Source organism: Helicoverpa zea, chromosome 2 (assembly GCF_022581195.2).
Source record: "Helicoverpa zea isolate HzStark_Cry1AcR chromosome 2, ilHelZeax1.1, whole genome shotgun sequence".
Classification (NCBI taxonomy): Eukaryota; Metazoa; Arthropoda; class Insecta; order Lepidoptera; family Noctuidae; genus Helicoverpa; species Helicoverpa zea.
Window position 1 is genome coordinate 4989083 of NC_061453.1, and position 25845 is coordinate 5014927.

General features: G+C 35.8%; 1 protein-coding gene across 11 annotated transcripts; it reads left to right on the plus strand.

Annotated features, from left to right (window-relative positions):
* Positions 1-491: 491 nt before the first annotated feature.
* Positions 492-25044, plus strand: LOC124636501 (dynamin). Of its 11 annotated transcripts, none has more exons than XM_047172640.1 (19): positions 1562-1881; positions 3954-4027; positions 6238-6387; positions 8964-9167; positions 9578-9770; positions 10923-11132; positions 11604-11811; positions 12110-12247; positions 12541-12698; positions 12902-13008; positions 13268-13455; positions 13709-13828; positions 14617-14658; positions 16440-16649; positions 16974-17208; positions 17733-17886; positions 20317-20466; positions 23210-23292; positions 23965-25044. In XM_047172640.1, the coding sequence occupies exons 1-18, from the start codon at positions 1718-1720 to the stop codon at positions 23244-23246; spliced, it is 2742 nt and encodes a 913-aa protein (XP_047028596.1). In that variant the 5' UTR covers positions 1562-1717; the 3' UTR covers positions 23247-23292; positions 23965-25044. The 11 variants fall into 11 exon arrangements, with proteins under 11 accessions (XP_047028587.1, XP_047028581.1, XP_047028643.1 ...); XM_047172648.1 differs by having other exon boundaries at positions 23213-23292; XM_047172631.1 differs by lacking the exons at positions 1562-1881; positions 14617-14658; positions 23210-23292 and adding exons at positions 492-697; positions 14084-14098.
* Positions 25045-25845: the final 801 nt, after the last annotated feature.

Genomic DNA, 25845 nt, shown 5'->3' on the forward strand with positions numbered 1-25845 from the left:
TTGTAGTAAGGCCCTTAATGTTCTACCTGGGACTAAACCGTTCTTTTAATGACCTCTATCTACATTCAATGCAACTAAAGACATCCTATTATAATGTTATTTAGGCCCAACATAAATGTCACTTTTTGTTAAAACACCTGTTTAGTATGATTTTGATGTTATTTAACCTACAGATTACTTAAACGACTGTCGGTGAAACTGCGGCTTAAAATTATTTTTATTTTTTCAATAAAACCCTTGTTTTATATACAATACATGTGAGATATCATGTCTATTTTTGATTGGTTAACTCGATTTTCACCTCCGCTTTACTCCTCTCTATATGTTTGCAATCGAGTTGTTAAATTATTTTACTATTGTACCCACATCTGTAATAGTAGAGATATCGAGTGTCTATACTTCGTAGTTCTAGTTCTATCTTCATTCACGCCTGCGCACGAGAACCTTGCACCATATTGATGAAAGAAAAATCAGTAGGCGAGGATCTGCGGAGAAGCTCATAATACGAGGAGTGTTTGAGAAAACCGGCAGCCATGGCCGGGAATATGGGGATGGAGCAATTGATCCCAATTGTTAATAAGTTACAAGATGCATTCACTCAGTTGGGTGTGCATATGCAGCTGGATTTGCCGCAAATCGCAGTAGTAGGTGGCCAGTCTGCAGGAAAGAGCTCTGTGTTAGAAAATTTTGTGGGCAGGTAAGTCTTTCATCTTAGTTGTTACTGATTGACCATCACGATTTTTCTTTTATCAGCGAAAGGCCAAAGTTAACTTAATGCTTTATCTTTGTGCTGTTATTGGTGTACTGGACATCGATCTTCGTTTTAGATGAAAAATAAAGGAAAAATTAAATTCGATTCTCCTTTTTAAAATATAATAAAATTGAATTACGTAAGCAACGACAACATTTTAATGTACTAGCATTACTATTTTTTGTTCAATTATGCATTAAGTATTTATTTTGTTGAAGATATTTTTATATTATTCAAAGTGACGAAGAAATAGATTTGCAATAAAGTTTTTACATATAATCTTTATCGATCTCTTTAGAAAAATCACATATTTTTTTCTTCTCATTGAAAGGAGGTGGATTATACGTTGGGGACAAGTCTCAGGGCCAAGTCTTGGATAGTAGAGTAAAAGAAATTAAAAAATAATAATTTCTCCGACAGATTTTTCTAATTCATTACATATAATTTTATTCAGCTGATAACATTCTTATCTTCCGTGAATTATTACGCTTTTACGTATTTTTATATTCTGGCCTAGATTTAGTGCGCATGTCGAGCTGTATTGATTTACTAATGCTCAAATGTCAATGGTTGCGTAGGGTCAATATTTGAACTTCATTGATATAATATGGTGAAAAATCCGAATGAATTATTATTTTTAATATATGTAATCATAAAATTTAATTTTAGTAACTTTCGTTACAATAGTTCTGAAACAGAATGCTTGAAATATAAAGGATTGTTTGTTTCAAGTTTGAACTAAGGTAGTCGTGATACAGACAGAGATGGAGAATGTTTTGAAATAGTCTGCACTACCGCCGACTACGCTTTTTCTTTTTGACAGTAGTTGTATCAACTTGAATCGGAACGTAGTGTAACCACCCACCACCATATTGAAAAATAAATTAGTTTATCGATGATGAATTGATGATGAGCAAGTGTTATTAGTGTTTTAAAGTGATAAAAGTTTAATGTATATTAGAAAAAATGGCTGGAAATTTCGGAATGCAGCAGCTAATCCCTATTGTAAACAAATTGCAAGATGCATTTGTGCAAATGGGCGTGCACATGTCTTTAGATCTCCCCCAAATTGCAGTTGTGGGTGGTCAGTCTGCAGGAAAGAGTTCGGTGTTAGAAAACTTTGTAGGCAGGTAAGATTTCGCGTCCAATAGGAAGTTGTATTGTTCAATAATGAACTTTTTAATGCACTGAAGATGTCGGAATTACGTACGTCTCCTTTGTTTATTGTAAAGACAGTTGATGTATTGGTTCAATGTATCGTGAACAGGAATACATTTAAACCATTCTCTTGGTGCTTATTTTCAACATGTTACAGCAAATAAACTAATCTCTTAGTCTATATATCACAGTTGTTTGTGATGAGTCATATGTAACCTTCCCAAACAACAATAATAGTATCATGTATGTATTATGAGAATGTTATCTAGTTATTTCTAAGAAGCAATTTAATGAAGATAGTTGGATTCAGATGGATTTTGAAAAAGTTATGTAAGGAAATCTTATTTAGGTTATTGAATGAATACTGTCTAGTTCATACATAAACAGGAACATTAAAATGGTAAGAGACCAGTGAGTCATTGTATTTGGGTTCATGTGAATGTCTATAAAATTGTAGAAAGAATATTATTAGTACGCATTTAATGAAGAAAATGATAAAGTAGTAAGACAGTAGATTTTAGGATAGAATTTAATAACTTAATGAGCTCTAAGCTGCAAGCGCAACAAGAAATATTCATTAATTAAATATATAAATCTAAGACTGAATAATCTAATGCATCATGTAAAAGTTACTGAATTATTTGGCAAAAACAGATATAACTGGTATCAAACGTTTTGGCGAATGATATTTGTAAGTTAAGTACCTAATGCAGCAGAATTGAAAATACATAAAAGTTTTTATTTGTATCTGAAGTACATACTGTTGTATAAAATTAATCTTTGATGTATAAAGCCCTGACGCTTGCTCTACATGACCAAGTAGGAATAGACAGAAGAGTCAGAAATGACTTCCGTTACTGATTCCGAACCCTGAAACAGTATTAGAAACGAAGCCATTTGTTCCTCTCCATTCATTGTTGTTTCCGTGATATCTCTATATGTTTAATTTTAACCCTAGAACACATATCGGCCCATTATCATGCAGGTCCAAGTTCAACAACAGAATTCCTTAAATAAATGTTTTAAAGAAAACAACTGTTCATCATTAATTAAAACTTATAATAGCCAAAATGAACATGTGGTTGGGGACTTTTGCTCCTAAAGATATTGATTCTTAAAGCAAGCATGACAAAAGTAAGCTTTATGAAAATGTCAGATTTGTCGAAAAATACAGTTGTTTAACTGATTGATTATGTTTGTCTGTCAGTTAAATTTGCTCTAAAATGTCAGTTGTAAGTGCCTTATAAAGTTATCACTAAGCAGCATCATACAACAGGAGACTGAAACCACCATTGTTCCCCTCCTAAAAAACTATGAAAAGAATCGTTTGCCAATGAAAACAGTGATTCCAAAAGGTAGTGGTGTATACCAGTGTAAGGTGAGACTTGGTCACTAATAACATAAAAGTTATTCTTGGAAATGATTAGTGATGTTGTTCAATGATTAAAATGAATTCCTTAACAAGTTGAATAGTTTTGGGTACATGTGAAGTAATGGTTGCGCTGAACAGAACAACAATATGAGTGATTTTGTCAACTTATAAAACCAATATATGATGCAATGAAAAAATTATATTGCCTTGATCTGAATGAGTGTGAAGCAAATTTCTGAAATGACTGTGGACTTAATGCATTACATATTACCCATGAGTCATTTATCATGCCTTCTGCTATAATTATGTCTGGTTAAATTGCGTGATATCACAACCAATTTTACTTTAGGATTATTTTTCTGTTAAAGATTGTAAACAATTGAAGGTCAAAAATTTGTTGGTGTCACTTACTAGGTTGCGCCAGTGGTTTCACCCGCATCCCAGGAGAACTACTTGTACCCGTGTACCCGGATAGAAAAGAGCCTTCCTATGTAAACTGGTTATCTAACATTAAAATATCTTTTTCAAAACGGGCTAATAATGCCTTAGTTTAGCATTTTCAAGCAAACAAACTCGTCTGCTGTTATACAGCTCAAATTAGTCTAGATATTTTCCTCTCGCCTAAATATTTTCATTAAAAAGGGTTTGATAAAATCTTTACTTTTGTTATAGGGATTTTCTACCCCGAGGATCCGGAATAGTAACTCGTCGCCCATTGATTCTGCAGCTCATACATGGAAACACAGGTATAAACATCAAAATATGGTTAATTCTTGCTGGCACAGTTTGTTTTATGAACTCAGCTAACGTGTTGTTCATTATTGTGCAAAATATCATCATTAACCTTCAGCAGTGTTCCAAATGTTAAAACAACTAATTGGCTTACTAACACGAGTCATTACGTTATGTTCAAATGTACGTAGACGTACAGCGAATATCAATGTTGGAAGACCATCCTGCTTGCATGTGACCTTGCTAAACTAAAATGCAATTTATGGTATACGCAGAACTCTTGTGATATTTTTTTCCGGTCACGAATAGGTCAATAGCCTTTCGTTCCGCATGATCAGTCAGAACTATACTTTTCGTGATGTATTTAATGACAGATTTGATGACGTGTTTTTTAAGCGTCTCGGCCGTGAGTTTTGGGCTACTAAAGTCGAAACAATTAGTGCCGTTATTGTTTAGTTTTCCTTTTTGCTTATCAGCAAAACTGAATGGAGCTTCCAGTTATCTGGACTTATCTCTTATTCAATCCTCATAGTGAAAGTCAAAAAACCTCCATGCTTAAAAAAAGGAATTGCTATCCGTTAGACTCACAAAAGTACGGGAATGGCTGGACCGATTTAACTTATTTTAGCTTTAAAATGTTTTGTAGAAGTTTAGGGAAGGTTTAAATGATACGAGCATTGATTAGCTGACCCGGCAAAGGGTCAGTAAGTGAATGGATAAATATCATCCTCTATTGAAGGTAGAGCAGGCTCACTTTGTCTAGATCACATGATGGGCCATACTTATCAACTGTTTACTTTTTACACACCTAGGGTAAATACGCCAAATGTCGGCCCCCTTAGCGATTTTCTGATTGCGGTTCGCTATAGCACCGTCAGTTTCCAACGAAAGATAGTTTCTGATGCGGTTTTGGATAGTTTGATTAATCTATGTCATGTTTATAGGCATAAGATTGACATTTCTACGAAAAGAAAAAAGTAATAAGGCTTAGAAGCGTCGAGAACAGAAAAACCCTAAAGTCGGCCATTCACGGCCCAAGGTCGGTCGCGTTTTTTCCAAATGTCGGCCGGGTATAGGCTGTTTTAAATTAAGGCAGTGACAAATATTATTAACATGATTTATTTTAGCAGAATTATAATATAATACTAAGTATACATTTGTAATTGTATTTGTTTAATTTATAGTAAAATATTTTTTTGTTTCCCCTAAACAAAAAAAGTCGTATTCACGACCAACCATTTATATTTTTTAAGCTAATAAGAACGGTTTAATAGATAGCAAGTATCAAACTATAAAGCTACCATAATCATGCCTACAATACTGTCAACTCCTACATTTAAACTTAACTCTTATACGATATAATGAATTATAATAAATAAATTATTTCATTTTGAGAAAATGAAAAAATATAAAAGTATTTTTTCATCAGCCTGTATAGTGGCGCTTGAGTTCGAGGCTGGTCGACATTACGATTATTTACGATTCTAATGTCGGCCCCTATTTCTTGTACCTTATTTCTCGAGGTTCAACTAATATCACCCCGGCCGTTATTTGGCTATTAAACGTAAAATAGATCTATTTGCCTATAAGCTTTGCAAATTCTCTTGTTAAGCCAACGGAATTAGTACAATAGGAATTTATAAAATAGACTGCATTTGCTTTAAGTCGGCCACGGCCGAGACTCCGGTTTTAAGTCAAAACTGTTGTCCTAATGGCGGCCTCCTATTTTTCCTTGAAAAATATACACAAAACGCTGAAAAAACTATCTTAAAATATAGTAAAAATAACCCATTAGTGATAATTAAGCTTAAAACAAAAATAAATAAATGTTTTATCGTTCTAATATCAATCCCCAAAATGTGAGTATTCACTTCGAGTAAGCTACTTTACGTGCGAATTTGATGTTTCAACGGCGCAATCGCTACTGACGCTCAGTATGAGAAGAGTAAGTGACAGAATCGGATAGTAACGATTTGTACGTATAGAGTATAAACCAAGGTTGCAATTCGAGGAGCAAAACTAACACTTAATTACCTTTTGAATGAATGCAAGCTGAAAATGTACAGACGGCCGAAGTTTGGGGGGAGGCCGACATTTGGCGTATTTACCCTATATAGCGTTTTTCGATTATCTGCTTTATCTATAAATATTGTAGATCGCGAAACTTTGGAATTACATTGACAAACACAGATAACAAAACGCATATTTCTTTTAATTTTCCTAGAATATGCGGAGTTCCTCCACTGCAAAGGCAAGAAATTCGTTGATTTCAATGAAGTACGCGCCGAGATTGAATCCGAGACTGACCGCATCACCGGCTCCAACAAGGGTATCTCACCAGTCCCGATTAATCTGCGTGTATATTCCCCAAATGGTAAGTTTCAAAAAGCACAGCATACATATATCTTTTTGTATACATATATTTTTTAATAAGTAAATGTTTATATTTCTCCATTACATGTCATTGTCTCCAATCTAGACATTTCTGTATGTTGGGTACCAATTAACGTAAAAATTACTATTGAAAAAAAAAAAAACATTTAAAATGATTGTTTTCGTTAAATTATAAGTTTAGCAGTTTGCGTTTTTCTGTCTTCGAATGTAATCCTGGGGCTTCTTACAGAAGATTTACAAACGTCAGCTACGACGATAAAAACATGACCTTTATTCTTAGCACAAGAGACAATAGGCATAATTAGTTTCGTTTCTATCGTAAACTTCAGAAGGCGCGCGAACGGACGGAACCGGAAGTATCTTCGTACGCATGCGTAGCGTTATGGATTGTCAATTTTACGAAGTCAATGGCCGACGTATGCGTGATACTCGTTATCATATCGAACAACGACATTTTATGTTTCCTTCTGTTGGAGCATCAAAGCGGCGTTTGACGATCTAATTTCATAAAGTTTCTACGTTAAAAATTTCCTGTAACATACATACATAATTTATTTTATGGCTAAAAGAACGAAACTAAATATTATGTTAACCCATAGTAGTTTCTGCGAAAAATACTTACTTCTACACAATAACATTATTTTTAACAAAAGATAATAATTTCTATTATCTGACGCAATACATGCGTCTTTACTTAACTAAGATGCGGAAGTAAATAAGTAGATACCCGTGATTTGCACCGTTCTACTACTGCATATATTCCACATACCGAGTAACACACGCTGTATTAAAATATAATAATTATTATTTTCTCAATTGTGATAAATAAGTAAGAGTTACCAGTCCAAATGGTGATCCGACAAATCAGCAACATTTCGTAGTGGGCAGTTATTAGGATTCACGTTTTCAAATCAGACGAAATGACTTACCAAACTTATCAGAACTTTTAAAACATTGTTTTTTGTGTACCCAAGAGATGTCTCACAGTAATAAATAATGAGTCAGTGTTAATCGTAACGCTTTAGATAAGCCAATGGCCGGCTAATTGATAATGAAGTATCGTACTCTCTTATCATTTACTGCTGTAAATATAGGTTTTTGTGCCCATTTGTTAAGGAATAAACGAACGTTTGTTAATAATTTCGTTCAATATGAAATACGCATATTGCATCCTAAGCTATTAATTGTATGTGTGAATGAAAAAATATGTGTCAGTACAAGCGGTATTTCTTCCTCAGCTTATATGGAGGGAAAACGATTTATTGATAAGTAGTTTGTAGTGGGTACTACATATAGGTAGATCGATGCGTTTATAGTTGTATTAATTATGCAAGATTGATCATTAAGCTGTTATACGATATTCCTTACATTTGTAGTTTGGTATTGACCTACATAACCAGTACCTACTGCATGTCAGTCTCAGGCTTAATTAGCTAAAAAGATTTTTTGTACGTTAACAATTAGCATAGAATAGGTCCTTACGTCATTACCTAAAACATTCCTAAATAGTTCAACTACAGTGGAGTACGTATTAGTTTTCTGTGACGCATAAATAATCCTATTACCTTAGTTACGAATAAAGGATTAACCACGCTTATTGTACAGCGAGCATTATCTTGACGCTCGGCATATTTACAACATTCCGCATATCAACATCTCGGGTCTACTATTAATAGATAGGTATGTGCTTGAGCTGTGTATTTTTATACATAACCGAAAAAATAATGAGTATATGGTAGCTACGGTAGTGAAGGTCTTACCGAATGCTTAAAGAAATGAAAATCTTTTCCCTGTAGTATTATTGGCACGACGATTGATTGCGAAGTTTACATAAAACTATCTCACGACATAAATCTTACGTTATCTGTCCTTATCAGCTAATACAGTATTATCTATTTTGTCGATCGTTACACTTACACCTCATATGAATGATTATTTACATCTATTGTACCACACCAGGCGCAAACATTGGTTATGTGTAATAAACAATTCCTGCCTTGTGTCGTTGATTCATACTGGCTACCCAAAATGTAAACATTTAATTATAATTTACCGTTAATTCAATAAAAAAACATTTCGCCAATGTCAATAAACTGTAAATTATTTATCTACAGAACATATAATTCCAAACACTGATTTATTGTTAAACATTACACAGCTTATTATTAACCGATAACAATGACCTTGTGTTATTCTTCAAATACAAACATTCCGTACCAGCTAACGTATGCAACTTACTAGTGTTAAAGATCCGACAATAAGAAATATTTTGGCACGCACCGCAGGTTTATAGGTCAATTTAGCTTCAACGCTTAGGTAGCTATCTATGTCATGCTTTCGGACAGAATAACGTTAAATTTTAGCTTTATTTTATTCTAGGGCCACGTCATCGTGGTTAACCACAATATGATAGGCCGTTCTTAAAGTTTAATGGTTTGTCATATTAGGAACATGAATGAACGATTTGTTTCTAATGAAACAGTATTATTCTTTCCTCGTAGTAGCGCAAACATTCATGACGTACAAGGCAATTGATGATTGTGTCCTACATTACAGTGCTCAACTTGACCCTGATTGACTTGCCGGGTCTGACGAAGGTGCCCATTGGCGACCAGCCCGCGGACATCGAGCAGCAGATCAAGGGCATGATCTTCCAGTTCATCAGGCGCGAGTCATGTCTCATCCTCGCCGTCACGCCCGCCAACACCGATTTGGCCAACAGCGATGCTTTGAAACTCGCGAAGGAAGTCGATCCACAAGGCTAGTTCAATTGATATTGCCTTTTCATTCACTTTATGAGTCATTCACTTGATGAGGTAAATTATAATCCTACATGTAGTGTATGGCTGTGGGGTATGGTTAAAATGAATTATTTAGCTGGAAACGTTGATTTGTTTTTATAATGATAGTTGCTATGACTGCATTTTATTTATTTATATGGTGAGTAATCACAACGTTCTTGGTACGTCAGAATCTAAAGTTATTTACAGTTTAATTCATACCATTTATTTTTTTGTACTGTAAATTTTTAGTTTGCCAAAAAAAAGGTCATTCAAATTCCTTTTTTGGCGGAGCCTGTTTAGCAAAACATTTTAGGCGTTAACCGTAGTGCTGTGTCTAAAGCATTTGAAGAACGCTAATATTTACGTAACAATGTTGTCGGTGTGCAGGTCTGCGAACGATCGGTGTGATTACGAAGCTAGATTTGATGGACGAAGGCACGGATGCTCGCGATGTGCTCGAGAACAAGCTGTTGCCGCTGCGCCGCGGATACATCGGCGTCGTCAACCGATCGCAGAAGGATATCGATGGACGCAAGGATATCACCGCCGCTTTGGCTGCGGAAAGGAAATTCTTCCTTAGGTATGCATACTGATTACTTCTTAACTATTGTCTATCCTTCATGCTAAATACCATATTTTTTTGTGAAATTAATATAATAAAAAAAAAATGCAGTCAATCTTTCCCTGTTTCGATTCTTCCGAAAGAAACGACTACCAAAGTAATCACTTTTGGCCTTACTACAAAAACTTTAGCAACTGTTTTACACTTGTCTAAAAAAAATGTGGCTCCAAAATGAACCATATGTCAACGTCATAATTTGACATTTTTTTAGACAAGTCTTAAACTGACGTTAAAAAGTTTTTGTGGTAAAATGGTTTGTGTTCAAAGCGGCAATAATAAGCAACTGGCTTAAGCTACCGTTATGATCGTGTTAACGTAAAATAGTTAAAAGTTTGAGGAAAATCAAAAGCAACATAATACGATTACCAAAATACTGAATCTATATTAGTAAGTCCTCATCTTATCAGTGATTCATAACTTCCTGAAGATCACTTGTATTGCATCAACATGTCTACACACGGACGACGTCACCGGGCTAGCCAAGTGCTACTTGTATAGATACAAGTTGCGACACAAACTATGATACGATAGATATAGGTTGCTCTCGCTCCACTATCGGCCTGACCTACTTCCGTACGTCGATTGCATTTGCAATTTCTGTGACAATGATAAGCGTTTATTTATCTAGTCTTATTAGTGAGTTTTATATAATTTTTGTTTTAAATTGAAATCGTGTTACGTTATGTAATTTTGAGTAAATGTTTATTGATTTAGATCAATTGAATAGTCATGAACTCCAATTTATAACATTACATAAGTTGTTAAGTAATTGATGCAGATATTACTCTTATCTAACGGTGCAATTTGGTGCATTAATTTTAAAGAAAAATTAACTACTTAACTTTACAAGAAAAAATCGTATGTAATTCATCAATTTTAAAAGGTTTTCTTCCTGACCTAAAAATAAACTTATTTATATATACAACTAAAAACAATTATAACATGGTATCAAAAAACTTCTCATTGCTGCCCACTGGGAGTGTACCCTAGAGGCTGGTTTTCTTCCTTCTGTTGTCTATTAACCTGACGTTTACCAAAGATTCAGCAACCAACTCTAAAACAGTTACCCCATCTTCAATCACCTACATTAAAACCTCTTTTCTCTTCCAGCCACCCTTCATACCGTCACTTGGCAGACCGTCTCGGCACCCCGTACCTCCAACGCGTTCTCAACCAACAGCTGACGAACCACATCCGCGACACGCTGCCCGGCCTTCGCGATAAGTTGCAGAAACAGTTGCTGACACTCGAGAAAGATGTCGACCAGTACAAGCACTTTAGACCTGATGACCCTTCTATCAAGACTAAGGCTATGTTGCAGTAAGTTGAATTGTTCAGTAATTTGGCCATAGATGTATGAAAATACTACACACTATTATAAATAAAAATTTAGTTCTGTCTCGTATCTCAGGCTTACCAATTACATTGTATTAATGGGTGTTCTGTCGAAGGTCTGAGAAATAAAGTTTGAAGTGGTATGATAATATTCTTGCGTCTTATTACACTAGCAGTTACCCGCGGTTTCACGAGCGTCCGGAGGGAAATACTCCCCGAAGCTGGACAAAAGTAGCCCATGTGTTATTCTGATGCGTGAGCTATTTTATTGCCAAGTTTCATCGAATCCGTATAGCCGATTGCGCGTGAAAAAGCAATAAAGATACACACATACACTCAAAAACTTTGACCTGTTCCCGAGTCATTTGGGGTCGGCGCAACATGTCTTTTTCTTCCATTCTTCTCTGTCAGAAGTCATACTTACATCCACTCACAACGTATGTCATTTGTTTCCAGGATGATCCAGACTTTGCAAACGGACTTTGAGCGCACAATCGAAGGTTCTGGCTCAGCACAGATCAACACAAACGAACTGTCGGGTGGTGCGAAAATCAACCGGTTGTTCCACGAACGATTCCCATTCGAAATTGTCAAAATGGAATTCGACGAGAAGGAACTGCGTAGGGAGATTGCATTCGCTATTAGGAATATTCACGGTATTAGGGTAAGTGGGCAATTTATTCTGTACAGTACATAATCTACATATAGTAAATCATAATACAGTCTATAGTTATGTAGGAAAGAGGAAACATCTTTTTGTTTGTACCATAAAGTTTCGAAATTACTAAATTAATTTAATCATGCTTTAACTGTTGGAAACCTAGAATATATATGAGTAACATAGGCTATAGTATGTCCGGGTACGGGAAGAAATTTCCACTCGACGTGACTTTCACCGAGGGAAGCAGCTATTTTTTTTTTTTATAAATTGCAAATGAATAATCTTATACTGTGTTCCATAGGTGGGCTTGTTCACTCCGGACATGGCGTTCGAGGCTATTGTAAAGAAACAGATTGCGCGATTGAAGGAACCCAGTCTCAAGTGCGTTGATCTTGTCGTATCGGAGTTGTCCAACGTCGTTCGTATCTGCACTGAAAGGGTAAGAACGACATTAATTATTGTATTTGTTCATTACTATATTTTAACCGACTTCCAAAACAGGGAAGTTTTCGACTGCTTTTTAACCGACTTCAAAAAAATAGGAAGGTTCTCAGTTTGACCTGTTTGTATGTATGTTCGTCGCGTTTGGCTGAAGCAATCTGGATGCGAGGAGAAGGTTTAGTGCTTTAACCGACTCAAAAGTAGGAGGTTCTGGGTTTGACCTGTAAGTCTGTATGTATATGCGAGGAGAAGGTTTTTAGTTATTATCGATAATAATTTGTTTATTTCCAGATGTCGCGATACCCAAGGTTGCGTGAAGAGACGGAACGCATTATCATGTCTTACGTTCGTTCTCGCGAACAAATGTGCAAGGATCAACTGGTACTGCTAATCGATTGCGAGCTTGCTTACATGAATACTAACCACGAGGACTTCATCGGATTTGCCAAGTAAAGTATTTTTTTATTAAATAATTCGTTTATTTTATTAATGCTTAACAAATATAATTATAAACAAAATTATATCTATACTATCTTTAGAAACTAGAATTCTGTATACAAAAATAAAAAATTTTTTTTTTCATGTGTTGTTGCATTCAATTATTTATATTAGAGAATCGATGTTCTAATGCACTTTTTATATTTCTTTCCAGTGCTCAAAATCAGTCTGAGAACTCTACGAAATCAGGACATCGCGCGCTAGGAAACCAAGTCATCAGGAAAGGATACATGTGTATTCACAACTTGGGAATCATGAAAGGTAGTGAATCTACTAAAAATATCTAGGTTATTACAGCCAGTTTCACCAGTTTTAGAAAGTCTCTGATAGCCTATTAGGAACTTAACTGCCAGATAAAATATATACTTTTGGTTTCAAAGGTCTTGAATAGTAATATCTGACAGACATGTTTCTGTCAGCAGCTTTTGTCTGGTAGATACTAACTGATACTTTATCAGTAACTAGTGACACCGGTCCTTATTCTTCTTTTATATTTAATTCATTTTTTTTTCTCATTTAGGAGGTTCCAAGGATTACTGGTTCGTGTTGACCGCGGAAAGCATCTCGTGGTTCAAAGACGAGGAAGAACGAGAGAAGAAGTACATGCTACCTCTGGACGGACTCAAGCTGCGGGATCTCGAACAGGGCTTCATGTCAAGGCGGCATATGTTCGCGCTCTTCAACCCTGAAGGCAGGAATGTTTACAAGGTGAGGAAATAAGTAAATTAACCTCTGTGGTGTATTGTTTGTGTACTGCTGAGTACGGAAGAGACTGGAATAGAATTTCGACGTAATGTGTGTCACGTAGATTAATGTAGTGGCAGGTTCGGCAGTGGCCAAACAAAATCAGGGCCATTTCTTCAACCTTTTATTTTATTGACTGACATGTTCTAAATCTGGTGCTTCAATAGCGGAATTAGTTAAATAAATGTTAACTATACGTCTCAAAATGCTTTTACAGGATTACAAACAACTAGAGTTGTCGTGTGAGACACAAGACGACGTGGATTCTTGGAAGGCGTCGTTCCTACGTGCGGGAGTCTACCCGGAGAAGACGTCCGAAGCTGCCAATGGAGATGAGGTAAACATACTCCATACTAACCAAACTGTTTATTATTTCCTGCCTGTCTTATCTATTATTCTGATCTTTCTTACCCCCTCTACAACATTTCCTAACGTCTTAAAATACTGCAAACATGTATTTTCTTTTGAGCTTATTTACTTACTATATGGCTTTATAATAATGGTGTTTAATATTGTTGTGAACTATATATTTAAATATACCTACTGTATGTCGGTTTTGTTATAAAATCTGTTGTTTTGCCATGCTATACAGAGTGAAGGAACCGAGGTTTGTTTATACAGGCTTATGAACATTTACACAGTACATAGGTCACACTGAACACTGTGGTCGCACATTTAACACTACGTAACGACGTGGATTTCAAGAATTACTTTTATACTAACATTTATTTTAGTTTATTAACTGTTGGTTTTAACATTATGATATTATATTACTTACATATTTTTAATTTTCTTGAAATACATTCCAGCTACTGTAGCATGAGACGTGTAGAGTGCTGTTTTGTCATTTTAATGTTAGTTTCACATGCACTTCATTGTCATACTAAATCGCCACCCACTCCTAACAAATGTATGTAATAACATGTATATGAATGAATATACAACAAAACTGACACAGTTTATATCTGTTTTTAATAGTTAGAATAACGTCTGTATGTCGTGCTTCGTTGGTTTGAACAGAATTGCAAGGTTTTAATCAGTTTTTTTTTTGTTTCTTTAGTTTCAAAATATTGTGGAAGTTCCATTCAATTTTGTTTTAGCATGTTTATGTTTTTTTATTTTTAGTTATTTCCGCCTTCCCTGGGTTTGGGTGGAAATAAATCAAGAGTAAGTGACTCGTCTTTTAAAGCTTGTTTGCTGGATTTTTTACTTGTTTACAAAGGTGATGTGCGATATACTTAGGCGGTAGTTATCAATTTGTATTATAAACAATTATTGCATGTGCAATTAATAAATTACAAATGATAAACATCATATTGTAAGGCATATACATCAATTAGTGTGTTATGAATCGTCCAGTAACATGGTTTTGGTTAATTTGTGAAATTTTTTAAGGTTCGTTCACACCTTCGGCCGTTGTATTCCGTCGCATGTCTTTGGCAGTCAGCTTGACTTATTTTTCGACTAGTTTTCTGACGGTGACTTTGTAGAAGAGAAGTAAGAAATCAAACATCTGTTTGCGTTTTGCTGACTATCAAAGATTCGCTAGTAGATGTGAACGAAGCTTCATCCTCAGCATTAACTTCATGGTTTTGTGGTAGATCATGTCTGGTGAGTACGGTAGTGTCGTAACATTGCATCAAACTGGTTTTAAAAAGGTTTTGCTACTATGTATTATCGTCTTTGATCAGTCTTTGTTTTTAAATTACTTACAAAACTAATGTTTTAGGAATTTGACTAATGTTGAAGCATGCTGTAACAAAATGAGCTTATTTATTATCCAGCAATACAAGTAAACAAAAATAGCATTTCCAAAGTTTTCTAGAAGGTCATTTTAAATAAGGTGTATTGCCGTAACACTCTAAAATAGTTGTTTCCTACAATTTGAATTCGTAGTAGTATCTAATGCAATATTGTGATCTATCCCAGTTTATTTGTAAGTACGTACAGTTTTTCGACGCGCCTATAATAAGATATATTAACACGCTTTTTGATTACATCTGCGTAAGGCCTACCTCTAGAATGCTGTTTTAAACTAAACTTTTTGCTAAGAATAGAAACAAGACGGTATTAGAACAAATCAGCCTGTATTTTCTGAGCATTTTTGCCTGCATGCTTTTGGAAAGAGATTGGTTTAAAGGGTTTTCTGGGGAGGAAATAGGGAAGGGAATTTGGCAAAGCTGTGCTGTCTCGTCTCATGCGGTTTGCCCTGCTTATTGACCGTCCTTGATAATTAATATAATAACTCCAATTACACTGGTAGTTACACTGTGAATACAGTTTGAAAATATAAATTGTAAGTAACTAGTAAGTTGGTCAATTAATTGTAAGCTATGAAGCTTTCAATTTGGCGTCTAATTGGCTAATGTGGAAGGTGGTTTAAAAAATTGATTATTCATTTGATTGTTTTCTTTGCACGGTACTTAGTCAATTAGTACGCCTAATACATAGAAAATATATTGCTAGTACTTTGAAGTCATTTTTAAAATTGCTAAGTTTATTGTATTATAATATTGTGCTTTCAAGTAAAACAGGACTGAAATTTAATATTATAAACATTATCGTCTTTAATAGGTTTTACACAATAATGTTTTTAGTTCATAAATTATTTTTTTAAGTAACTTAAACAAAATTATTTTTATGAGTCTACTAAGGGTAACAACATTATTCTTATGGGTCTAGTAAGGTTACCAAATTAATCTTATGAGTCTACTAAGCGTAACAGGATTATTCTAATGAGTCTACTAAGGGTAACAAAATCATTCTTATGAGTCTACTATGTAAATGTAACAAAAATATTCTTATGTGTCTACTTAGGGTAACAAAATCAGTCTTATTAGTCTACATTCGGTAACAAAATGATTCTGCAATTGTTAAAACACGGTAGCAACATCACACTTTCTACCATTTTTGACCAGTAACTACATAAAACACACTTCCCATTGCAGAGTTCAGACAGTTCGGGCACAAGTAGCATGGACCCGCAACTGGAACGACAGGTGGAGACTATCCGCAACCTCGTGGACTCGTACATGCGCATCGTGACTAAGACGACCCGCGACCTAGTGCCCAAGACCATCATGATGATGATCATCAATAATGCCAAAGATTTCATCAACGGGGAACTGCTTGCGCATTTGTATGCTTCCGGTGATCAGGTATGTGTGGTTGAATGGCGAATATTTTTTATTTACTGTGTAAATAACACTATATACAGTTATTTACAAAAATAACATTACATAAATTATTGTGTTTTGTCAATTAAACTTGGACCTGCCTCCCGATAATCGTGGTTGTTGTTTGTATTACAGTTTAGTTCTAGGTTCAATTTTTGAATCGACCTAGTGAAGCATTAGCCCAGATTTTAAATCTTTCTGACTTTTGAGCTGCATTGGCCACTTCACCACAACAGCCGAATACATAGTTTACTCAGCGTATGAACAAAGCATTATATATATCAACATTTTATTTAATCCCCACAGTCACAAATGATGGAAGAATCCCCCGAAGAGGCACTGAAGCGCGAGGAAATGCTGCGCATGTACCACGCGTGCAAGGAGGCTTTACGGATAATCGGCGACGTTTCCATGGCAACGGTGAGCACGCCCGTGCCGCCGCCCGTGAAGAACGACTGGCTGGAGAGCCGCCTGGACTCCAACCCGCGCCTGTCGCCGCCCTCGCCCGGCGGCCCGCGCCGCGCCGCGCCCGCGCAACAAGGTGAGAAAGGTCTAACAGTACACACAACTATAATACCGAAAATATAAGCAACAGACAGCAAAATGTTTAGTTACCCCTTTTATTGTACTCGTGGATGGGATCAGTCGTTAAATTATACATTATGGTTCAAACTCGAAAACTAACATGGACTAAATGGTATCTATATATGTTAACAAAATAGTCTGACTATTTAACAGTCAAAGTAATGTCTAAAGTAAAAGTAACGGTCAAATTCGTTTTTTCAAGGCTAAATTAACAGCAAAACTAATAGAAAAAAACGAATTTGACTGTTGCTCTTACTTTTGACATTACTTTGACTTTTACTTTGGCTTTTACTTTTGATGAAGAAATTGGCTGTAAGCTGATGAACTTGCAATTACACATTAAATTGATAGGTCACAAACATATTTACCGTCTTAAGTTTCAATAACCTTCCCTATTACTTGTCGATACCGTACAAATTGATTAACTATTACACCGAAAGTCTCGCACGGCGTTTTAAAAAGCTATTATTGACACATCAGGGTCGCTGGGCAGCCGCGGCGCCCCTCCCCCTCCCGGCGGCGCGGGGCGGCCGGCGCCCCCGCTGCCCTCGCGCCCCGGCGGCGGCGCCCCGCCACCCCCTGCAGGACGACCGGCTCCCGGACAACCCGGCTTGCCGGCGCCGCTTGTACCCACGTAAGTACGATATGTACCGAAGCTGTATGAAAACATACAGGATGTAGTTTTTGCTAAACTTAATGGCGGCTCTTAACATCACATTTATGACGCAGAAATCATTTTTAAATATTTTGTGTTGATGGGGAGTTTATTGGCTCTTCTTACCAACACAAAAAATAAGGAAGTGCTGAAAAGGTAGGCGTTTTGGGGGCTGTCTTTGGCGGTCAAAAAATTCTGATTTATAATCAGCCTTACTTGAATAAACGTTTTTGAGTTGAGTTGAATTGTCTGCGGGTTGCTCGAGGGGTATGGCCACATGCAGGATTGTACTCTAAAGACACTTGCGAATCGCCTATAAGTTCGGCAAGAACTGCACGTGTATAAGCCTCCAATTACTATCGACGAAATAAATTGCAAAAGATTACTCGTAAATTGATGCACAATATATCGAAGCAAGCTGAAGTAGTCTGAATGTTTGAACTTATTCGGAGGCTGCTCGTGACTTGTGTTGTTGCATTTGTCTATTACTAGAGCTTGGTATAATATAAAACCATGATAATGGGGTTGGATTTGTTGTATGAATTTTTAGAGCACACACGATGGACGTGGTTGTTCTCTATGTTTGTCTTAGAGTGACGTATCTCAGGAAATTAATTTGTCGCTGTCCCCAATTGCAGTCCAAGTCATGTAATTTTGATTAAAAGTACCAAAATACGGCTCCAAACCACTCTTTAGAAAGAAGATGTGGGGTAACTAATTGTCCATCTACCTGGATTTCGACTCTATCGGTGTGTGAGCTTTGCTTTAGTACATTACGAGGCATTTGTGTGGGTGATGTAACAGCCATAATTTGCAGTAAACACGTATTGCTTCATATACTGGTATATATTAACATAAATACTTAAACAATATATATTTCATTAATTTTATAATCCATACAAAGGGAAACTAATGGTTTAGGAACGTAGCTATAATCTGGGTTGTGTTATTAACTGTGTGGGGTAGTACTAATATCGATATAGTAAGCAGAGAGGCAGCTGAGGTGTGTATGTGTTCGCAGGCGGCGCTAAGCGGGCCGGCGCGAGCGCACTAACTCACTAACCTAAGTTACGTATTGACGTAAGGCACTAACTACGAACTTGTTAACTTATTACACAGAAACAACACTGTAAAGTGCGCGGGACAACTTAACAATTGTTTGTAATTAGACAAATTTGCGAGACAAAGTCACCTCTAATCATAACCATACATTTCCTTTTCTAAGAACCATACACCTATGGCGAGTTTGTAGTAAGTTAACAAATATCGACAAATTTATAAATAAATTATACATATGTTATATACAATATTATTATTAGACATGTAAATGATCAATACTTATGATACGTATGAAAAAAATGTTGCTTCCATAAAATTATAAAAATAATAGTGGAATTTATTATTACCTTTTGGTAGAATACAAAGTAAAGATAATATAATCTGCATATGAATCCTCTGCCGGCAGCCTATCGTTAGACGAAACCTATTTTATATACGTTGAACGTTTTATTTAGATGTATTATTATTCCGTGATGAACTTTCCGAATGTTATATTTTTGATGAATCTGGTTGTGTACTCATCGAACACTACGGGCTGCCCACAGACCGATGCATATTCTACATACACAATATGATATTAAATATGATAATTAATGTCTGCAAGACTAGTTACTTTCAATATTTGTGTTACAAAGACGAGAATCGGCTAAAAGGAGAGGCTAAATATTACTTACCATGTACTTTTTTCTGGGTTTAATTAACAAATGGTTTCATGTTTTATTTCACTTTTCAAATGTGTATTAATAACGAAGCACCGCATGCATGTGCACTAATTTGTGTGATCTTCATGATTTTAATAACATTTCAACCACTTAGATTACACACATTACATTAGTCTGCATACAAACATTATTTTGACTGTTAAGAACAAGCAGCTAAATTGAAAGAAAAACATGTCAAAGGTCCTTAGAATTCTTATAATTTAATCTTTATGGATTTACTCATGACAAAGTGTTAATTAGTGATTTGTAGTTCATTAGTAATCTGTGTTAATTATTATATTCACAGTTACCCTGTAAGAGTTGGCAGATTTTATTTACAATTATTTATGATTTACATACAAAGAATTGCATTATTATGGCGGTTACGTTACTCCGAAATGTCTTACAGAGAAGCTGTGACAGCTTTAAAAAAATATTGACTTTGTACACACCTACTCTTCTCTTCTTCCCTATTTTTATGTAACTATCTTTTGTGTGTAACGAAATAGCTCGGGTATGCTCACTTTTGTAACTAAAGGCAGCTCAATGACAGCCGATATGTCTGCCTTCTCGTTTCATAATCATAGATCCCCATTTGCTTGGTGTATGTTGTCATGTTTGAAAAGGATGTTCGCAATAAACCAAATAGGAGGCCGGGAGGAGCGATGGGAGCGAGCGCGGTGGCCGGCGCCTACAACCAGATGCCGCCCCACATGCGCCAACAGGTCAACCAGGCAGTCGGTCAGGCCGTCACCAACGCAGCCATCAACGAACTCAGCTCAGCCTTCGCCAGATTCAAGTAAACACGACTCTGTTGTCCGTAACGACTGTTGTATGTACGCAACGCATTTGTGGGAAACGCCCTCACTTCGATCTCTTGCGCGCATCTGTGAGTGATGTCACTATCTTGTCGCCTTTGAACCACGGAGGACAAAATTACTAGCGGAGATGTTATAACGCAAAATTTCCTAAGAAAGTAGTGCGCCAAAATGCCTGTGTTCGGGGGTTGAGGTTGTGTGGGATGTTCTTTGGGAAAATCAAATCAAATCACGTGTCAATGTCTCAAGGAACCCAAAGGGCTCGTTAGTTTAATAGTAACTGATCGATTTGGTCATACCTACTCGATCTACAAGACGGTTACTGACCTACCTGCCTCATGGCATCTCCGCTCATCTTTCCTGCCTCCGTGGTGACGTCACTACCTCGTCGCGTTTTGGACACGGTTTCAAAAGTGTTAGATGCGCGCTAACACATATCAGTATCGACGTTCCTAGTACACGTATACAGCAGAACGGACATATCAATGTTGTTACCCCCACTGCCCCACATAATATGACTTACATTTGGTATAACACAATTTTCCTATCTCACACGTGAAAAAAGGTGTGTACCAATTTTTTTTTAGTTCTTTACCTTTTTTTAGAGGTAGACATATTTAAATTAAATGTGACGATTCGAAGTGACTGCGTTTGTTACAAGTGATGTCTGTTAGTTAACCAATTTTCTCCTTGATGTAAACTATTGTATGTCTTCTACATGTAATATTGTATAAAATTTAAAACATCGCCTAAAATGAAATAAATAATTAAGTTGTTATCTATTAGGAGATATTTTCCTAATATTAAAGCGGTGTTTTAAAGTTTATGAAAGTTCTGTTGCTTATGATGTTTTTACAAAATAACTTTATCCGAGCATTTTCAGAGCACATTGTTTAACCGCTTGAACGTTTAGTGTGAACTAAACCTGTCTGTACGTGGGTCTATATGCAGTGTTGTGTTACATTGCTTTGCGTCCAACCACTGTAAATGTAATCCAATGTGCCTGTGTAACAACGTACGCTGCACACGATATAAACTCTGCTTGTGATACATAACCAACGTTACCCTAGGGTTATACGATTTTATATATTTAATTATTATTTTGTGTTTCTTATAAATTCGGTCAAATGTAAATTGACGTCCAAATCACTCCTAAATAGTAAAGCTCAATCATCACAATATGAAAATCACGGAGATCACACAATGTTATGAACATTGCATTCGTAGTAATAAATTACCCACAACAGTGACATCAATTCTATGTATTGTTACCGATATTGTGGCATAGGATTTTTGTGTACATTCCAATGGATTTAATTTCGATAAAAGTGAGATATGTTTGCGAGGATTTTTTTAATAACGTCTTTAACAAGCTAATGACCACATCAAATACTTGCAAACTTATCGACACTTTCATAAACAATGATTTATGTAATGGAATTTAGGTTATAATTTATTAGGGTTGTTACCCAATATTATATTACTTACAACAAAGAAACTTAATTATGTATAGCGTCAAAATTATAAAACGACTAAATTGTTCAGTATTAATAGTGAACGAGCTATCGGTTCACAGCGCTTCATGATTATGAGATGAGACATACGTATGCTAAACGCGAATATACCGCGAACTACGTATTACTTAAATTATTATAATTACAATGTAATTACATTTGTGTTACGATTAATTGTAAATGTTACATTCAGTGGCTTAATATAGGTGTATATTGGGATTACGTAGTTGAGTTGTTTCGCGGAGGGCATTACGGGCTCCCGCGCTGGGCCGGGAGTCCTCGAGCATATCAAATTGTTTTGTAATGTGCTAGAGTTGTTTGTACACTATGTAAAGACGAGATAATATTTGTTGATGTTGCCGCACCATTGTCGCGTAGAACTAGCTGCGTAGTAACAGTCGTTACAACTTGTACTCACGTCAGTGTCTAGGTGTTACAGTAGTTTAGAACTTTGACACGCTCGTCTAATCTCTTTCCGTCTCCAGTAGCGACGATGCGTATTTAACGTTTATGCATTTACTCTAAATTATACCCAGCTTGATTGTTGTTGTATATTTACAACTATGTCAGTATAATCTGGTATTTAGTCAACACTGGTAACACGTAACTTATGAAATCGTAACGATATTATATCGATTAAAATTTGTATGTAAAATTAACTGTACTTATAATGGATAAGACCAAAGCAGTTGTCTCGTATATTGTTGCTGTTAGCAATACCTTTGGTCAATTATTAGAACATTTTATTGATGGTGATACAATATGAATTCGTTATTAAAAATATTAAATAAAGCTTATCGATATTTTAATCTTGGAATCATCTTGCATCCATTTTTCATCGTTTACGATTGCGATAATTGACACTGAACATCGTGACAGCGGTGATGTGCATACTACGGTTCGGTAGTGTGAGGACGTGAACGGAGTCGCGGTGACAGTGTGAGCGTGCCACGGCCGAGTTCCTACACGAAGAAGTGTTTAACGCTGTAGCTATACTCATTGCTCTATCGATATTAGCCGAATAATATACAAAGTAATCGATCATTAAACGTTTTGCTCTCTCTATCTTGTTAATAGCGTTAGTACCATCGAAAAGGTATAGGCAGTGATTGTTGGATTTGATATAGTTTATGAATATTGTTAATCTTATGCTGTATAAATAGAGTAATTAAATGCTATATGTGTACTAAAGACGTTTGATTTATTCCAGTAGTTTTGGCAAACATAATGCCCATTGGCTTCACTAAGTTACTAACAGTTTCGGATAATATTACCGAAAGGATTTAATTTTAGGTAAGCTGTGTTTGAATAATGTTAGAAATGTTTCAATAAGTTTTTTTTCTTGCTTTTTTATTCGAAATTATTATGTTCCGTGCATTCTCATTAACTAGTAAATCTGACAATTATTTTTTACAGGCTATGTATTAATATTTTTCACGACGAGTAACATTGAATCTTATTGAAATATTTTACTCCCTTGTTGAACCGTTACGTACGAACTTATGCTTGCGTCAAGTTACGGTTTTAGGTTTTGGTGCATGCGATTGATACTTCATACATGCCTGTGTACATAATTTGCGTCCAATTGTTTAGGTACCTATAAGCATTGCTCATTTAATAATAGTACTATGTTTGATATAGTAGCATGGTGACTAGGGCATAACTCACTAGAACATTTTTTGTTCTGTTAGGATTTGACATTTTATTATTTTACCCATAAGAACCCCCTGTGACCGGATTGCATGAAATCGTGAGTGTGTTTCCCAGCTTGTGCTTTCATGAATGTTACTGCGTACTAACAAACCCTTTATTATCATCCTAATTTCCCCACGAAACTTCTAAACCTTACTTTTGTTCATAACATCATCGTTACCCACGTATTTAGTAAATCACTGTAAATAATATGAGCATATTTGTATGGTTTGGTTACGTATCATGTTTTAATATGTATTTTTATGTTGATAGTCGTCCAGTGCCGAACATGCCGCCGAAGCTGCCTGAGCGACCACAGAACGGACGGCCATTTTGAACGCGCCACATCTTCGCCGCCATCTTGTGATACTAAGCGTCAATGTAAATATGTTCCCTACTATGTACCTATATTGCTTACAATTATTTAATGCTTAGCATTGACTAATGACTATGAGTCGATGAAATTCGTATTTACAATATAATTTAAAACTAAATAGTTCAATTTTTATCTTCTTACTACGAGCCCATAAAAAGGAGCGCTTGCAAAATGTGTAATGTAAAGTGAGGAACTTGCATTAACTAATGTACTAAGTTACTGAATACTTAATATTGGTCGCGTTTGAGTTATCAGCGTGCCTTTGTCTTAATAATACAATGCGTAACTTTGTAATTTGTTGGTACATTTCGTGATGATAAGCACTAGCACGCGATCTTATAGATGTACGTATAATTAATGGTAATGAGTATGACACATGTTACGATGACCTATATTCAATGTTGCAGTTGATGAATTAATAATGAAATTATTGTTTGGTTTAGATATTTAAAAATATTTTAATGTCCTTCTGCTGAAGTGATGTCTGTAGCAAGCTGTCGGATCTTCGACTGATATTATAAGTAGGTATATTGGCATGTTTGTGATAGAAGAGGCTACTCAATAAAATGGTTGCGCCTTCAAGTAGAGATGTACTTTTCACATTTAACGTGTTATTGTGGCATTTAGTATTAAGACCTGGCTCGTGAGCATCGAGGCGGTTATGCATCGAGTTTAAAGAGATTCTAATGTACAGACAAAGCATTTATTTACTGACTTGTCCCATGTATTCTAACGTCTGTACATACCTTTATAAGACTAGTCAAGCTTTATCTTTTACTATATTTGAATTTACCTTTTTTAATCATGCCCATATTGTGTAGATTGTTTTCTAGGAAAATATTTTAGTTTTCATACATTCCTTTAGCCTCGTGGTCCCGCGCCAGGTTGTTACATGTATATAAATGTATAAATATTATTATAGACCTGTTTATATTTGTGTACTGTTGTATGCAACTGTAATAAATGTGTAAATAAAATATGATTTTGTTTTCTTTCCCTGAAGCCATACTCATCAATCATGCATGGTTCAAGTCTTTCTTGGAAGGATTTGAATAAGAAATATCCAGTAAGAGCAATAAATGAGAATATATTGGCAACATTAGTGTATTGATAGTTAAAGTTGAGATTCAAAATATATTTATTACGCTCTGAATTGGATAGCAAATATATAAATAAAATGTGATGACGAACTTGATTGGTTACATGGGTTATTTCTTTTATTAATGGTAACTGGTAACAACATATTTTTGTTTGCCTTTTAAGCCCAGCTCAGTTGGCACCTCTCAAGCATTGCAAACAAAACATGAATAAGTACATGTCACAATACAGCACTACATAATATAATGAAAAACAAAACATGAATTAACAAACCCATGTACAAATATACTTACTCACCTACAATAGTCTAATAGAGAGACAATATTATTGGACAGCTCGTTGGTCTAGGGATCGTAAGTGCGACTGTTGTCGTTGTCTTGAGTTAGATTCCCGCGTTAGACCAACGTGCTTAGTAAAACAGTGTCTAATTTAGGAGTGATATACCCAAGTGCTACGGAGAGATTGGTTCTGCGTTGATCTATCCCCGGTGGTGTCTAATGGCCCTCCCATCAACTTTTGAGAGGGAGGGAATAGGTTGTGCACTTCTGGCTGTGCACCTGTACATATAGGTAATCTGGGGTCTGCAAGGCCCCGCCAAGTCGAGTAATAAAGTGGTACGGCCGTACCATCCTTTTACCGACGCGGTTCTAGATAGTTCAGCTTAGTTGCTGATCTTCCGG